Source organism: Oncorhynchus tshawytscha, linkage group LG14 (genome assembly GCF_018296145.1).
Source record: "Oncorhynchus tshawytscha isolate Ot180627B linkage group LG14, Otsh_v2.0, whole genome shotgun sequence".
Classification (NCBI taxonomy): Eukaryota; Metazoa; Chordata; class Actinopteri; order Salmoniformes; family Salmonidae; genus Oncorhynchus; species Oncorhynchus tshawytscha.
Window position 1 is genome coordinate 55,790,819 of NC_056442.1, and position 18,648 is coordinate 55,809,466.

At 44.9% G+C, this 18,648-nt stretch overlaps 1 protein-coding gene across 2 annotated transcripts in view; it reads left to right on the top strand.

The window, feature by feature from the left end:
• Window positions 1-2,426, top strand: part of LOC121839295 (collagen alpha-1(XXVI) chain-like) — a 43,136-nt gene extending 40,710 nt beyond the window's left edge. For both annotated transcript variants that reach the window (XM_042297696.1, XM_042297695.1), the window contains exons 13-14: window positions 1,613-1,703; window positions 2,127-2,426. In XM_042297696.1, the coding sequence (XP_042153630.1) occupies window positions 1,613-1,703; window positions 2,127-2,314 (279 nt within the window). In that variant the 3' untranslated portion in view covers window positions 2,315-2,426. The remainder of the gene's footprint in view (window positions 1-1,612; window positions 1,704-2,126) is intronic.
• The last annotated feature ends 16,222 nt before the right edge of the window (window positions 2,427-18,648 follow it).

Here is an 18,648-nt window from a genome sequence, read left to right on the forward strand (position 1 = left end):
TGTCTCTGTCTGTCTCTGTCTGTCTCTCAGAGGGGGAACTGAGGGAGTGTCTGTCTCTGTCTGTCTCTCAGAGGGGGAACTGAGGGAGTGTCTGTCTGTCTCTCAGAGAGGGAACTGAGGGAGTGTGTGTCTCTGTCTGTCTCTGAGAGGGAACTGAGGGAGTGTCTGTCTGTCTCTCAGAGAGGGAACTGAGGGAGTGTCTCTGTCTGTCTCTCAGGGGGACTGAGGGAGTGTCTCTGTCTGTCTCTCAGGGGGGACTGAGGGAGTGTCTCTGTCTGTCTCTCAGAGGGGAACTGAGGGAGTGTCTGTCTCTGTCTGTCTCTCAGAGAGGGAACTGAGGGAGTGTCTCTGTCTGTCTCTCAGGGGGACTGAGGGAGTGTCTCTGTCTGTCTCTCAGAGGGGAACTGAGGGAGTGTCTGTCTCTGTCTGTCTCTCAGAGGGGGACTGAGGGAGTGTGTGTCTGTCTGTCTCTCAGGGGGGACTGAGGGAGTGTGTGTCTGTGTCTTTCAGGGGGAACTGAGGGAGTGTCTGTCTGTCTTTCAGGGGGACTGAGGGAGTGTGTGTCTCTGTCTGTCTCAGGGGGAACTGAGGGAGTGTCTGTCTCTGTGTGTCTCTGTCTGTCTCTCAGGGGGACTGAGGGAGTGTCTCTGTCTGTCTCTCAGAAGGGAACTGAGGGAGTGTCTGTCTCTGTCTGTCTCTCAGAGAGGGAACTGAGGGAGTGTCTCTGTCTGTCTCTCAGGGGGACTGAAGGAGTGTCTCTGTCTGTCTCTCAGAGGGGGACTGAGGGAGTGTGTGTCTGTCTGTCTCTCAGGGGGACTGAGGGAGTGTGTGTCTGTCTGTCTTTCAGGGGGAACTGAGGGAGTGTCTCTGTCTGTCTTTCAGGGGGACTGAGGGAGTGTGTGTCTCTGTCTGTCTCAGGGGGAACTGAGGGAGTGTGTGTCTCTGTCTGTCTCTCAGGGGGCTGAGGGAGTGTGTCTCTCTGTGTGTCTCTCAGGGGGAACTGAGGGAGTGTCTGTCTCTGTCTCTCAGGGGGAACTGAGGGAGTGTCTCTGTCTGTCTCTCAGGGGGACTGAGGGAGTGTCTGTCTCTGTGTGTCTCTCAGGGGGAACTGAGGGAGTGTCTGTCTCTGTGTGTCTGTCTGTCTCTCAGGGGGAACTGAGGGAGTGTCTCTGTCTGTCTCTCAGGGGGACTGAGGGAAGAAGGGAACTGAGGGAGTGTGTGTCTCTGTCTGTCTTTCAGGGGGACTGAGGGAGTGTGTGTCTCTGTCTGTCTCTCAGGGGGAACTGAGGGAGTGTCTCTGTCTGTCTCTCAGGGGGAACTGAGGGAGTGTCTCTGTCTGTCTCTCAGGGGGAACTGAGGGAGTGTGTCTCTCTGTGTGTCTCTCAGGGGGAACTGAGGGAGTGTCTGTCTCTGTCTGTCTCTCAGAGGGGGAACTGAGGGAGTGTGTCTCTGTGTGTCTCTCAGAGGGGAACTGAGGGAGTGTGTCTCTGTGTGTCTCTCAGGGGGAACTGAGGGAGTGTGTCTCTGTGTGTCTCTCAGGGGGAACTGAGGGAGTGTCTCTGTGTGTCTCTCATGGGGGAACTGAGGGAGTGTGTCTCTGTGTGTCTCTCAGGGGGGAACTGAGGGAGTGCAGCAGCTGAGGGAAGCTCTCAAGATCCTGGCAGAGAGAGTTCTGATTCTGGAACACATGATTGGTATCCACGGTAAAGAGGGAGGGGTTTCTGATTCTGGAACACATGATTGGCATCCACGGTAAAGAGGGAGGGAGTTCTGATTCTGGAACACATGATAGGTATCCACGGTAAAGGGGGAGGGGTTTCTGATTCTGGAACACATGATTGGCATCCACGGTAAAGAGGGAGGGAGTTCTGATTCTGGAACACAAGATTGGTATCCACGGTAAAGAGGGAGGGGTTTCTGATTCTGGAACACATGATTGGCATCCACGGTAAAGAGGGAGGGAGTTCTGATTCTGGAACACATGATTGGTATCCACGGTAAAGGGGGAGGGAGTTCTGATTCTGGAAGACGTGATTTGCATAATAGTATTGATTGGGTCAAGAGGATAGAGTGAGACTCTAATGTTTGTTTTCATGGTTTCTACCATTGTCCTTTTCTGTATGCAGAGAGTCCAGTGGAGTCCGGCTCTGGACTGGAGAGCCAACCAGATTCCTTCCCATTTCCCGCCATGAGGACCAGGAAGGCCGAGTTCACCATCAAGACAGGACGACTTCAGCCTCTCCAACTCTCCTCCAATCCTCAAGGAAACAATCTGCCTATAGAGGTGGTCAGACAGAGACGAGGTCTTTTTTAAGACACCGATGAATTTGATTTTCTTTTTTTTTTAGGGGGTAGATCAGCTTTAATATTGCAGATAGATTGCACCTTCCGTCAATGTAATTGTCTGCATCATTTCCAAACCCCCATGTTTGTTTTTTAAAATATATATACAGGGCATTTGGAAAGTAGTCAGACCACCTGACTTTTTCCACATTTTGTTACGTTACAGCCTTATTCTAGAATGGATTTTTAAATGTTTCCCCCTCATTAATCTACACACAATATCTCATAATGACAACGCGAAAACAGGCTTTTATAAATGTTTGCAAATGTATTACAAATAAAAACTATCACACAGGAAATAAAATAAATATTATAAAACTCCTTGCACACAGAACACCCAGCTGGTGATGGTGATATAACTGAGTAGAACAATCCTTCTACACCAGACTGACAACATGACCTACATCCTTCATCCATTTACATAAGTATTCAGACCCTTTACTCAATACTTTCTTGAAGCACCTTTGGCAGCGATTACATCCTCGAGTCTTCTTGGGTATGACGCTACAAGTTTGGCACACCTGTATTTGGGGAGTTTCTCCCATTCTTCTCTGAAGATCCTCTCAAGCTCTGTCAGGCTGGATGGGGAGCATTGCTGCACAGCTATTTTCAGGTCTCTCCAGAGATGTTAGATCGGGCTCAAGTCCGGGCTCTGGCTGGGCCTTTCAAGGATATCCAGAGTCGTGTCCCGAAGCCAGGTTTGTCTAGTTCGGTTCCCAACGTGAAACATGGAGGAGGAGGTGTGATGGTGTGTGGGTGCTATGTTGTTGACCGTGTCAGTGATTTATTTAGAATTCAAGGAACGCTTTACCAGCATGGCTACTACAGCATTCTGCAGCGATACGCCATCCCATCTGGTTTACGCATAGTGGGATTATCATTAGTTTTTCAACAGGACAATGACCCAACACACCTCCAGACAGTGTAAGGGCTACTTGACCAAGAAGAAGAGATGGAGTGATGCATCAGATGACCTGGCCTCCACAATCCCCCAACCTCAACCCAATTGAGATAGTTTGGGATGAGTTGGATCACAGAGTGAAGGAAAAGCAGCCAACAAACTGTAGGAAAATCATTCATCTCTGGTTGAGAGAATGCCAAGAGCATGCAAAGCTGTCATCAAGGCAAAGGGTGCCATCTTTGAAGAATCTAAAATATATTTAGATTTCTTTTTTGGGGAGTTTTTTTGGTTACTACATGATTCCATGTGTGTTATTTCATAGTTTTGATGTCTTCACCATTTATTCTACAATGTAGAAATAAGAAAAATAAGAAAAACCCTTGAATGAGTAGGTGTGTCCAAACTTTTGACTGGTACAGTGTATATATATATATTTGAATTTTAACCCCTTTTCTTCCCAATTTCGTGGTATCCAATTGTTAGTAACACAACCCAACCAAGTCGCACTGCTTCTTAACACAGTGAGCATCCAACCCGGAAGCTACCCGCACCAATGTGCCAGAGGAAACACCGCGCACCTGACGACCTGGTTAGCGCGCACTGCGTCCGGCCCACCACAGGAGTCGCTGGTGCGTGATGAGACAAGGATATCCCTACCGGCCAAACCCTCCCTAACCCGGACGACGCTCGGCCAATTGTGCATCGCCCCAGTGACCTCCCGGTCGGCTGCGACAGAGCCTGGGCACGAACTCAGAGTCTCTGGTACCACAGCTAGCACTGCAATGCAGCGCCCTAGACCATTGCGCCACCCGGGAGACCGTATGTATATTTTCCTTTATTATTTTCCCCTAACCTTCCCACCTCTCCCCTAGGAATCTTTTGTTTGTTTATTATCCCATCCTTCATCTACCCTCAACCTCTCCCATCTAGCTCTGAAGACCATCCAGTCCCATCCTTCATCTAGGCCTCGACCTCTCCCATCTAGCTCTGAAGACCATCCAGTCCCATGCTTCATCTACCCTCGGCCTCTCCCATCTAGCTCTGAAGACCATCCAGTCCCATCCTTCATCTACCCTCGGCCTCTCCCATCTAGCTCTGAAGACCATCCAGTCCCATCCTTCATCTAGGCCTCGGCCTCTCCCATCTAGCGCTGAAGACCATCCAGTCCCATGCTTCATCTAGGCCTCGGCCTCTCCCATCTAGCTCTGAAGACCATCCAGTCCCATCCTTCATCTAGGCCTCGGCCTCTCCCATCTAGCGCTGAAGACCATCCAGTCCCATGCTTCATCTAGGCCTCGGCCTCTCCCATCTAGCTCTGAAGACCATCCAGTCCCATCCTTCATCTAGGCCTCGGCCTCTCCCATCTAGCGCTGAAGACCATCCAGTCCCATGCTTCATCTAGGCCTCGGCCTCTCCCATCTAGCTCTGAAGACCATCCAGTCCCATCCTTCATCTAGGCCTCGGCCTCTCCCATCTAGCGCTGAAGACCATCCAGTCCCATGCTTCATCTAGGCCTCGGCCTCTCCCATCTAGCTCTGAAGACCATCCAGTCCCATCCTTCATCTAGGCCTCGGCCTCTCCCATCTAGCGCTGAAGACCATCCAGTCCCATGCTTCATCTAGGCCTCGGCCTCTCCCATCTAGCTCTGAAGACCATCCAGTCCCATCCTTCATCTAGGCCTCGGCCTCTCCCATCTAGCTCTGAAGACCATCCAGTTTGATTTCTATTTGCCATATATTTTTAACTGTGATGTTTCACAAATGTTCTGAACCTATTTTATAGACACAGTATATTTTACATTAGTTATCTTGTTGTTTTTAGTCCCACCCTTCAGCTCCACTCAACCCCTCCCATCTATCTCTTAACACCATCCAGTCCCACCCTTCAGCTCCACTCAACCCCTCCCATCTATCTCTTAACACCATCCAGTCCCACCCTTCAGCTCCACTCAACCCCTCCCATCTATCTCTTAACACCATCCAGTCCCACCCTTCAGCTCCACTCAACCCCTCCCATCTATCTCTTAACACCATCCAGTCCCACCCTTCAGCTCCACTCAACCCCTCCCATCTATCTCTTAACACCATCCAGTCCCACCCTTCAGCTCCACTCAACCCCTCCCATCTATCTCTTAACACCATCCAGTCCCACCCTTCAGCTCCACTCAACCCCTCCCATCTATCTCTTAACACCATCCATTTTATATATATACAGTGCCTTGCGAAAGTATTCGGCCCCCTTGAACTTTGTGACCTTTTGCCACATTTCAGGCTTCAAACATAAAGATAGAAAACTGTATTTTTTTGTCAAGAATCAACAACGAGTGGGACACAATCATGAAGTGGAACGACATTTATTGGATATTTCAAACTTTTTTAACAAATCAAAAACTGAAAAATTGGGCGTGCAAAATTATTCAGCCCCTTTACTTCACCTTTTGCTGCGATTACAGCTGTAAGTCGCTTGGGGTATGTCTCTATCAGTTTTGCACATCGAGAAACTGAAATTTTTTCCCATTCCTACTTGCAAAACAGCTCGAGCTCAGTGAGGTTGGATGGAGAGCATTTGTGAACAGCAGTTTTCAGTTCTTTCTACAGATTCTCGATTGGATTCAGGTCTGGACTTTGACTTGGCCATTCTAACACCTGGATATGTTTATTTTTGAACCATTCCATTGTAGATTTTGCTTTATGTTTTGGAACATTGTCTTGTTGGAAGACAAATCTCCGTCCCAGTCTCAGGTCTTTTGCAGACTCCATCAGGTTTTCTTCCAGAATGGTTCTGTATTTGGCTCCATCCATCTTCCCATCAATTTTAACCATCTTCCCTGTCCCTGCTGAAGAAAAGCAGGCCCAAACCATGATGCTGCCACCACCATGTTTGACAGTGGGGATGGTGTGTTCAGGGTGATGAGCTGTGTTGCTTTTACGCCAAACATAACGTTTTGCATTGTTGCCAAAAAGTTCAATTTTGGTTTCATCTGACCAGAGCACCTTCTTCCACATGTTTGGTGTGTCTCCCAGGTGGCTTGTGGCAAACTTTAAACGACACTTTTTATGGATATCTTTAAGAAATGGCTTTCTTCTTGCCACTCTTCCATAAAGGCCAGATTTGTGCAATATATGACTGATTGTTGTCCTATGGACAGAGTCTCCCACCTCAGCTGTAGATCTCTGCAGTTCATCCAGAGTGATCATGGGCCTCTTGGCTGCATCTCTGATCAGTCTTCTCCTTGTATGAGCTGAAAGTTTAGAGGGACGGCCAGGTCTTGGTAGATTTGCAGTGGTCTGATACTCCTTCCATTTCAATATTATCGCTTGCACAGTGCTCCTTGGGATGTTTAAAGCTTGGGAAATCTTTTTGTATCCAAATCCGGCTTTAAACTTCTTCACAACAGTATCTCGGACCTGCCTGGTGTGTTCCTTGTTCTTCATGATGCTCTCTGCACTTTTAACGGACCTCTGAGACTATCACAGTGCAGGTGCATTTATACGGAGACTTGATTACACACAGGTGGATTGTATTTATCATCATTAGTCATTTAGGTCAACATTGGATCATTCAGAGATCCTCACTGAACTTCTGGAGAGAGTTTGCTGCACTGAAAGTAAAGGGGCTGAATAATTTTGCACGCCCAATTTTTCAGTTTTTGATTTGTTAAAAAAGTTTGAAATATCCAATAAATGTCGTTCCACTTCATGATTGTGTCCCACTCGTTGTTGATTCTTCACAAAAAAATACAGTTTTCTATCTTTATGTTTGAAGCCTGAAATGTGGCAAAAGGTCGCAAAGTTCAAGGGGGCCGAATACTTTCGCAAGGCACTGTATGTTAGATGCATGTGTGACAACTCCACCAGTCCTATTTATGAAATAATTTACAAATACTTTTTTGTATTATTATTATTTTTTTGTATCAATTAGTATATCTGAGTTTAACCACAATATTTGTTGTATTATTTGTTTTGTCTTTTTGATGGATTAAACAAAAAATTGCATTTTTCGATCCTTTTTATTTAAATGTCGATATTTTGGAGATTATTTCATTTTCAAATAATCGAAAGTGAGAGGTTGTAATCTGAAAAAGAAGGGAAAAAGTTCATTATTGAACATGGGGTGAGACATTCTTCCTAATCTGATAGAGAACCAGTTCGGATTTAGGTTTAACTTTTGTATGATTGAATTCTTTAGTGAGACGTCTAATGCATTCATATATAATCATTTCTGCCCTCCGAATTCATGTACATTATATAAATAGGTCTGTTTAATTTTGTCTGGTTTGCCGTTCCAAATAAAATTGAATATATTTTGCTCATATAATTTTAAAAAACAGGTCGCTAGGTGTAAGGAAGGCCAAAGGGGGATATGACTAAAGAGTTAATCAGGGTAAACTGGGATATGACTAAAGAGTTAATCAGGGTACTCTGGGATATGACTTAAGAGTTAATCAGGGCAAACTGGGATATGACTAAAGAGTTAACCAGGGTAAACTGGGATGTAACTAAAGAGTTAATCAGGGTAAACTGGGATATGACTAAAGAGTTAATCAGGGTAAAGTGGGATATGACTAAAGAGTTAATCAGGGTAAACTGGGATATGACTAAAGAGTTAAGCAGGGTAAACTGGGATATGACTAAAGAGTTAATCAGGGTAAACTGGGATATGACTAAAGAGATAATCGGGGTGATTTTTCCACAAATAGACAGGTATTTTCCTTTCCATGGTAGCAAGATATCTATTTTTGCGAACTTTATATAACACTGTATTGTACTGAGATAATTTCTTTCGGGATATGAATAATGAGTATGTCCACATCACCGTCAGACCATTTTATTGGTAAACTACACAGTAGGGTAAAATGTTATGTTTTTTTCCTGATCCAATACGTAATATAATACACTCATCATAATTTAGTTGTTGAGTTTATTTTATTTTTACAGGGACAGTGCACATTAATCAACATGTCAGTAAAAGTGCTGGTTTTAGCCAGCCGGCTAATTTTCAACCGCAGTCCCTGGGCAGGTTATTAAAAACAATTACAATATAGACTATCATTGAGCAGTGAGCACACGCAGAGCAACATAGGACAAGCAAAACGTAGCATACAGACAGAGCAACATAGGACAAGCAAGAAGTAGCATACAGACAGAGCAACATAGAACAAAAAGCAACAAGACAAAATTCATAAAAGCAACGAAGTGTTTCCACACCTCACAAGCTACAGACAACAGACAACATGGAAAGCGGCAAAACACAGCTAGGGACCATGTTCACAAATCTGATTGACCTTTAGCCATGTCTTCATGCATTTTGTGAAAGTGTGATATGTGGTGCAGTTATGTGTGTCTGATGGCAGTGTATTCCAGACATGGGAAGCTCTCACAGAGAAAGCGGATTTACTAAAGGTGCTTTTCCTTAAGGGAACTATACAGTCACCTCTCATGGCAGACCTTGTGGATCTGCTGCCATATGTTTGGGTTTTCTGTTTAACAAAAATACTGAGTGGAGGGGGAGCCAGGCCATTTAGGATCTTGAATACAAGACATGCGTCGGTGTATTGGTGTATTGCACAAGATTTTCCCAACTCAGGAGCTCATGCTTTCTGAGGATGTAACAGTGATGATGGCTATTGGGCTTCCTATCAAGCACTTTGAGAGCCTGTTTGTAGACAGACTGAATAGGTCTTAATGTTGTATAGCAAGCCTGGGCCCAACTAGTCAAGCAGTATGTTAAGTGGGGAAGTATCATAGATTTGAAGTACAGTTTTGCTACCTCTGTTTTCAAACAATTTCGTATAAATCGGAAATTAGCTAGGTTGAATTTGGTTTGTTTGAATGACCTTTTTCACATGCTTTTTACAAGATAGGTTGGGAATCAAGTATGATGCCAAGGCACTTAAAATCAGATACCACCTTGGTGGTACAACCAACTTGGTTGTAATCCAGAGAGGCTAGAAAAAGTATCTAGATCCTCTATGAGGCTGTGAATGGATCCAAATGGTGGATTTAATAGGAAACATGAATCATCAGAGTACAAAAAGAGTACATCAATGACACCTTTGTTTTTAAGGCTTTCTAACCCTGTAATATTATTGTTGGATCTGATTTTAACAGCATTTCAATGGCAATAATAAATAGATATGCCGACAGTGGACAACCTTGTTTTATTCCTCTTGACAGTGTAATACTTTCTATGATGTATCCATGATTTACTATTTTACACCTAGGGATATTATACGTAACTTAAGCCATTGTATAAAAGATTCTCCAAAATATAAATATTCCAGGCATTTATATATAAATTCCAGTCATACTTTATCAAAAGCCTTTTCAAAGTCAGCTAGGAATACCATGCCTGGTTTCCCAGATTTTTCATTGTGTTCTGTTGTTTCCGGTACTTATCTGATCTCCAATGTATCGTCCATGTAAAAAAAAAACTGTCTGATTAGGTTGAATAATATCCGACAATACTTTTTCAATTCTATGCACTCTGCTAGAATTTTTGCATCACAACACTGGTGTCCAATTTTTTAAATGGACTGGAACTTTATATTTACCACTTGGATCCTGTTTCAGTAATAATGAAATCAGACCTTCTTGTTGAGTATCTGATAATCCATCCTGATAATCCAGCCCTGGAGTTTGGTATCCTTCCACTGGTATGCCATCCAGCCCTGGAGTTTGGTATCCTTCCACTGGTATGTCATCCAGCCCTGGAGTTTGGTATCCTTCCACTGGTATGTCATCCAGCCCTGGAGTTTGGTATCCTTCCACTGGTATGTCATCCAGCCCTGGTGTTTGGTATCCTTCCACTGGTATGTCATCTAGCCCTGGAGTTTGGTATACTACCACTGGTATGCAGCCCTGGAGTTTGGTATCCTTCCACTGGTATGTCATCCAGCCCTGGAGTTTGGTATCCTTCCACTGGTATGTCATCCAGCCCTGGAGTTTGGTATCCTTCCACTGGTATGTCATCCAGCCCTGGAGTTTGGTATCCTTCCACTGGTATGTCATCCAGCCCTGGAGTTTGGTATCCTTCCACTGGTATGCCATCCAGCCCTGGAGTTTGGTATCCTTCCACTGGTATGCCATCCAGCCCTGGAGTTTGGTATACTTCCACTGGTATGTCATCCAGTCCTGGAGTTTGGTATCCTTCCACTGGTATGTCATCTAGCCCTGGAGTTTGGTATACTACCACTGGTATGTCATCCAGTCCTGGAGTTTGGTATACTTCCACTGGTATGTCATCCAGCCCTGGAGTTTGGTATACTTCCACTGGTATGTCATCCAGCCCTGGAGTTTGGTATCCTTCCACTGGTATGTCATCTAGCCCTGGAGTTTGGTATCCTTCCACTGGTATGTCATCCAGTCCTGGAGTTTGGTATACTTCCACTGGTATGTCATCCAGCCCTGGAGTTTGGTATACTTCCACTGGTATGTCATCCAGCCCTGGAGTTTGGTATCCTTCCACTGGTATGTCATCCAGCCCTGGAGTTTGGTATCCTTCCACTGGTATGTCATCCAGTCCTGGAGTTTGGTATACTTCCACTGGTATGTCATCCAGCCCTGGAGTTTGGTATCCTTCCACTGGTATGTCATCCAGCCCTGGAGTTTGGTATCCTTCCACTGGTATGCCATCCAGCCCTGGAGTTTGGTATACTTCCACTGGTATGTCATCCAGTCCTGGAGTTTGGTATCCTTCCACTGGTATGCAGCCCTGGAGTTTGGTATCCTTCCACTGGTATGTCATCCAGCCCTGGAGTTTGGTATCCTTCCACTGGTATGCCATCCAGCCCTGGAGTTTGGTATCCTTCCACTGGTAGGCCATCCAGCTCTGGAGTTTGGTATCCTTCCACTGGTATGTCATCTAGCCCTGGAGTTTGGTATACTACCACTGGTATGCAGCCCTGGAGTTTGGTATCCTTCCACTGGTATGTCATCCAGCCCTGGAGTTTGGTATACTACCACTGGTATGCAGCCCTGGAGTTTGGTATCCTTCCACTGGTATGTCATCCAGCCCTGGAGTTTGGTATACTACCACTGGTATGCAGCCCTGGAGTTTGGTATCCTTCCACTGGTATGCCATCCAGCCCTGGAGTTTGGTATCCTTCCACTGGTATGTCATCTAGCCCTGGAGTTTGGTATCCTTCCACTGGTATGCCATCCAGCCCTGGAGTTTGTTATCCTTCCACTGGTATGTCATCCAGCCCTGGAGTTTGTTATCCTTCCACTGGTATGTCATCCAGCCCTGGAGTTTGGTATCCTTCCACTGGTATGTCATCCAGCCCTGGTGTTTGGTAGTTTCCACTGGTATCCTTCCACTGGTATGTCATCCAGTCCTGGAGTTTGGTATCCTTCCACTGGTATGTCATCCAGTCCTGGAGTTTGGTATCCTTCCACTGGTATATCACCCAGCCCTGGAGTTTGGTATCCTTCCACTGGTAGGCCATCCAGCCCTGGAGTTTTCCCAGACTTAAAGGGTTTAATTGCATCAAGAAGTTCCTGCTCTGTAATTTGACCTTCACAGTCTTTCTGTCCGGCTGTTCATTTTACAGTATTAACAGGAAACAAATCCGTACAATTAACTTGAGTTACTGGAGATGGAGGACACTGAAACAAAAACACATGCTTAAAGTCATTTGCTTCCTCTACCGAAATATAGTTTGGTGAATCATGGGTGACTCTGTCATTTGTAGCAAGTTTCAGTATATTTAGTTTGGTATCATTTATATGTTGAAGATTTAAAAAATAATTTGGTGCATTTTCCCCCCCATATTCCATCCATTTTGCTTTATTTTTATAATGTGTTACACTTGATCTTCTTGAATAAATTCCTCCATTTCTTTTTGTTTTTCCTCTAACTTATTCTGCGCCCATGTGTGTGTGTGTGTGTGTGTGTGTGCATGTTGTCAGTATGAATGAACCATATAGCCTGATGGTCAGTATGAATGAACCATACAGCCTGATGTCATGCTGTGGTCAGTATGAATGAACCACACAGCCTGATGACATGTTGTGGTCAGTATGAATGAACAGTACAGCCTGATGTCATGCTGTGGTCAGTATGAATGAACCACACAGCCTGATGGTCAATATGAATGAACCATACAGCCTGATGGTCAGTATGAATGAACCATACTGCCAGGTGTCATGCTGTGGTCAGTATGAAGGAACCATACAGCCTGATGTCATGCTGCGGTCAGTATGAATGAACCACACAGCCTGATGTCATGCTGCGGTCAGTATGAATGAACCATACAGCCTGATGGTCAGTATGAATGAACCACACAGCCTGATGTCATGCTGTGGTCAGTATGAATGAACAGTACAGTCTGATGTCATGCTGTGGTCAGTATGAATGAACCATACAGCCTGATGGTCAGTATGAATGAACCATACAGCCTGATGTCATGCTGCGGTCAGTATGAATGAACCATACAGCCTGGTGTCATGCTGCGGTCAGTATGAATGAACCATACAGCCTGATGGTCAGTATGAATGAACCACACAGCCTGATGTCATGCTGTGGTCAGTATGAATGAACCACACAGCCTGATGTCATGCTGCGGTCAGTATGAATGAACCATACAGCCTGATGGTCAGTATGAATGAACCACACAGCCTGATGTCATGCTGTGGTCAGTATGAATGAACAGTACAGTCTGATGTCATGCTGTGGTCAGTATGAATGAACCATACAGCCTGATGGTCAGTATGAATGAACCATACAGCCTGATGGTCAGTATGAAGGACTCCCTTCCCTTCCCTACTGTGATAAACACACACACTGCCTGCCTGTCCATCTCCCTGTCTGTCTGTCTGTCTGTCTGCCTGCCTGTCTGCCTTTTTGCTTTCATTCTGTAAAATTCTCAGAGCTGTGGTTTGACTTCTCTGAGAGCTGAAACCAGACTATGCTCTGTGCTGCTCTGCTCTGCAGGTTTTTGGATAACCTTCCTTCTTACCTCATGTTGACCTGTCAGAGCTACTCTCCCTTCGGCCCTGTTAAAGCTGAGGTGAAACATGACTGCCAAGCAGCGGCGCTAAAAATAACTGAAATGAAATGGATAGCATCTGGCGCACACAAAGAAAATAAGTAAAAAATGGAACAATCTTATTTTGGCTCAGCTGAAACCACCTGGCTCAAACTGAGGCTCTGTCAGATGTTCTGATCTGCTGTGTCTGGGTTCTGATCGGCTGTGGCTAGGTTCTGATTGGCTGTGGCTGGGTTCCGATCGGCTGTGGCTAGGTTCTGATCGGCTGTGGCTGGGTTCTGATCGGCTGTGGCTGGGTTCTGATCGGCTGTGGCTGGGTTCTGATCGGCTGTGGCTAGGTTCTGTTCGGCTGTGGCTGGGTTCTGATCGGCTGTGGCTGGGTTCTGATCGGCTGTGGCTGGATTCCGATCGGCTGTGGCTGGGTTCCGATCGGCTGTGGCTAGGTTCTGATCGGCTGTGGCTGGGTTCTGATCGGCTGTGGCTAGGTTCTGATCGGCTGTGGCTGGGTTCTGATCGGCTGTGGCTAAGTTCTGATCGGCTGTGGCTGGGTTCTGATCGGCTGTGGCTAGGTTCTGTTCGGCTGTGGCTGGGTTCTGATCGGCTGTGGCTGGGTTCTGATCGGCTGTGGCTGGGTTCCGATCGGCTGTGGCTGGGTTCCGATCGGCTGTGGCTAGGTTCTGATCGGCTGTGGCTGGGTTCCGATCGGCTGTGGCTTGGTTCTGATCTTGTTTTTGTTAGTTTTTTTATTTTAAAAAATATATATATTTTGAAGGAAGTCCGGCGTGGTCTCCACTTCCTGTTAGTTAGGATAGCATAATACAACAGGTACCATTTAGACATGGTTGGGCATCAGCAGTTTTCTCTTATGTCAGTCAGTGACAGTCACTCAATTCGCCATGTCAGCTGACATTTTATAGCTTGCTAGGTAAGTTAGTTTAGCCATCTATCTATATCTTGTAGTAATCATGGCAGACTTCCTGACCGGGCATGCATGGGGCCCCCTATCGATTTTGTTAGTGACTCTCACCCAGATATCATATGAACATGACATAAGTCATGACAAAATGTTTAGAATTTCTGGAAATTTGCTTTAAAACTCCAAGAAAATGATCTCCACCCCATGGTAAAATGAGTAGATCGCATGAACAAAAAAAAAAAAAGCTCCTACATTTTCTGCACGATGAAAAAAAAAGGAGTAGATTTGCAGAAAATGTGCTTGAAAATGAAAACATCTTCTCTACGCCCCATTGCAGGCAAAATGTGTAGAATTGCAGGACATTAACTTTCAAATTGCAGATTTTTCTCTCCTCTGCCATGAGGGGGGGGGTCACTAAAATGTTTTGCCCGTGAGGTGGGGGCCTCCACAACCAGATCTCATTTAGGACCCCAAAATTCTAGAAACGGCCCTGGGTCTTCTTCTTACCACGACCTTGGACGCATCTCAATCATCGAAAGTGTCTTACTCTCCTTGTCTCCTCCCTTCATCGGACTGATCTAAAAGAACCGGCTTCCATTCACTTTTCCTGTCATTTTGGATGAGTGGAAATGAAGGAGAGGAGACGAATAGAGGTAGCCACTATAGACTATTTAGATGTGCCCCTGAACTCCTATATACTAACTCTGTTTCTTCCGGTTGAGAATGGCCTTCAGACAGATTCTCCTACGACCCCAGCATCCACCAACCCTCCCTCTCCCCCCAGGGTCCCATGAGCCTAAAGCGGAACAGGGTTCCTCTTCAAACACTCCGCCACAAGAATAAGGCTGTCAGGATGTTGTTCCACTTCAGCAATTGAAACGATCGTCTGTTGAAGAAGGACCAAAGCGCCGCGTGGTAAATGTTTATGCTTTCATTTCAACACCAAATAACAAAAATAACTAACAGAATAAAAATAACAAACCCCTAGTCACTACCTGCTGTTATAAACCCCTAGTCACTACCTGCTGTTATAAAGCCCTAGTCACTACCTGCTGTTATAAACCCCTAGTCACTACCTGCTGTTATAAAGCCCTAGTCACTACCTGCTGTTATAAACCCTAGTCACCCTATAAACCCTAGTCACTACCTGCTGTTATAACTACCTGTTGTTATAAAGCCCCTAGTCACTACCTGCTGTTATAAAGCCCTAGTCACTACCTGCTGTTATAAACCCCTAGTCACTACCTGTTGTTATAAAGCCCTAGTCACTACCTGCTGTTATAAACCCCCTAGTCACTACCTGCTGTTATAAAGTAGTCACTACCTGTTGTTATAAACCCTAGTCACTACCTGTTGTTATAAAAAGCCCTAGTCACTACCTGTTGTTATAAACCCCTAGTCACTACCTGTTGTTATAAAAACCCTAGTCACTACCTGTTGTTATAAACCCCTAGTCACTACCTGTTGTTATAAACCCCTAGTCACTACCTGTTGTTATAAACCCCTAGTCACTACCTGTTGTTATAAACCCTAGTCACTACCTGTTGTTATAAACCCTAGTCACTACCTGTTGTTATAAAGCCCTAGTCACTACCTGTTGTTATAAACCCCTAGTCACTACCTGTTGTTATAAACCCCTAGTCACTACCTGTTGTTATAAAGCCCTAGTCACTACCTGTTGTTATAAACCCCTAGTCACTACCTGTTGTTATAAACCCCTAGTCACTACCTGTTGTTATAAAGCCCTAGTCACTACCTGTTGTTATAAACCCCTAGTCACTACCTGTTGTTATAAAGCCCTAGTCACTACCTGTTGTTATAAACCCCTAGTCACTACCTGTTGTTATAAACCCCTAGTCACTATAAAGCCTAGTCACTACCTGTTATAAAGCCCCTAGTCACTACCTGTTGTTATAAAGCCCTAGTCACTACCTGTTGTTATAAAGCCCTAGTCACTACCTGTTGTTATAAAGCCCTAGTCACTACCTGTTGTTATAAAGCCCTAGTCACTACCTGTTTATAAACCCCTAGTCACTACCTATAAAGCCCTAGTCACTACCTGTTGTTATAAAACCCCTAGTCACTACCTGTTGTTATAAACCCCTAGTCACTACCTGTTGTTATAAACCCTAGTCACTACCTGTTGTTATAAACCCCTAGTCACTACCTGTTGTTATAAACCCTAGTCACTACCTGTTGTTATAAACCCCACTAGTCACTACCTGCCCTGTTATAAAAAGCCCTAGTCACTACCTGCTGTTATAAAGCCCTAGTCACTACCTGTTGTTATAAAGTCCCTAGTCACTACCTGTTGTTATAAAAACCCTAGTCACTACCTGTCCCTAGTCACTACCTGTTGTTATAAACCCTAGTCACTAGTCACTACCTGCTGTTATAAAGCCCCTAGTCACTACCTGTTGTTATAAAGCCCTAGTCACTACCTGTTGTTATAAACCCCTAGTCACTACCTGCTGTTATAAAGCCCCTAGTCACTACCTGCTGTTATAAAGTCACCCTGTTGTTATAAACCCCTAGTCACTACCTGTGTTATAAAGCCCTAGTCACTACCTGCTGTTATAAACCCCACTAGTCACTACCTGTTGTTATAAAGCCCTAGTCACTACCTGTTGTTATAAACCCCTAGTCACTACCTGCTGTTATAAAGCCCTAGTCACTACCTGTAAAGCCCTAGTCACTACCTGTTGTTATAAAGCCCTAGTCACTACCTGCTGTTATAAAGCCCTAGTCACTACCTGTTGTTATAAAGCCCTAGTCACTACCTGTTGTTATAAAGCCCTAGTCACTACCTGTTGTTATAAACCCTAGTCACACTACCTGTTGTTATAAAGCCCTAGTCACTACCTGCTGTTATAAAGCCCTAGTCACTACCTGTTGTTATAAAGCCCTAGTCACTACCTGTTGTTATAAAGCCCTAGTCACTACCTGTTGTTATAAAGCCCTAGTCACTACCTGTTGTTATAAAGCCCCTAGTCACTACCTGTTGTTATAAAGCCCTAGTCACTACCTGCTGTTATAAAGCCCTAGTCACTACCTGTTGTTATAAACCCCTAGTCACTACCTGTTGTTATAAACCCCTAGTCACTACCTGCTGTTATAAAGCCCTAGTCACTACCTGTTGTTATAAAGCCCTAGTCACTACCTGTTGTTATAAAGCCCTAGTCACTACCTGCTGTTATAAAGCCCTAGTCACTACCTGTTGTTATAAAGCCCTAGTCACTACCTGTTGTTATAAAGCCCTAGTCACTACCTGCTGTTATAAAGCCCTAGTCACTACCTGCTGTTATAAAGCCCTAGTCACTACCTGTTGTTATAAAGCCCTAGTCACTACCTGTTGTTATAAAGCCCTAGTCACTACCTGCTGTTATAAAGCCCTAGTCACTACCTGCTGTTATAAAGCCCTAGTCACTACCTGTTGTTATAAAGCCCTAGTCACTACCTGTCCCTACTACCTGTTGTTATAAACCCTAGTCACTACCTGCTGTTATAAAGCCCTAGTCACTACCTGCTGTTATAAAGCCCTAGTCACTACCTGTTGTTATAAAGCCCTAGTCACTACCTGCTGTTATAAAGCCCTAGTCACTACCTGTCACACTACCTGTTGTTATAAAGCCCTAGTCACTACCTGTTGTTATAAAGCCCTAGTCACTACCTGTTGTTATAAAGCCCTAGTCACTACCTGTTGTTATAAAGCCCTAGTCACTACCTGCTGTTATAAAGCCCTAGTCACTACCTGCTGTTATAAAGCCCTAGTCACTACCTGCTGTTATAAAGCCCTAGTCACTACCTGCTGTTATAAAGCCCTAGTCACTACCTGTTGTTATAAAGCCCTAGTCACTACCTGTTGTTATAAAGCCCTAGTCACTACCTGTTTATAAAGCCCTAGTCACTACCTGTTGTTATAAAGCCCTAGTCACTACCTGCTGTTATAAAGCCCTAGTCACTACCTGCTGTTATAAAGCCCTAGTCACTACCTGCTGTTATAAAGCCCTAGTCACTACCTGCTGTTATAAAGCCCTAGTCACTACCTGCTGTTATAAAGCCCTAGTCACTACCTGCTGTTATAAAAAGCCCTAGTCACTACCTGCTGTTATAAAGCCCTAGTCACTACCTGCTGTTATAAAGCCCTAGTCACTACCTGCTGTTATAAAGCCCTAGTCACTACCTGCTTTATATAAAGCCCTAGTCACTACCTGTTGTTATAAAGCCCTAGTCACTACCTGTTGTTATAAAGCCCTAGTCACTACCTGTTGTTATAAAGCCCTAGTCACTACCTGCTGTTATAAAGCCCTAGTCACTACCTGCTGTTATAAAGCCCTAGTCACTACCTGCTGTTATAAAGCCCTAGTCACTACACTACCTGTTGTTATAAACCCTAGTCACTACCTGCTGTTATAAAGCCCTAGTCACTACCTGCTGTTATAAAGCCCTAGTCACTACCTGTTGTTATAAAGCCCTAGTCACTACCTGTTTATAAAGTTA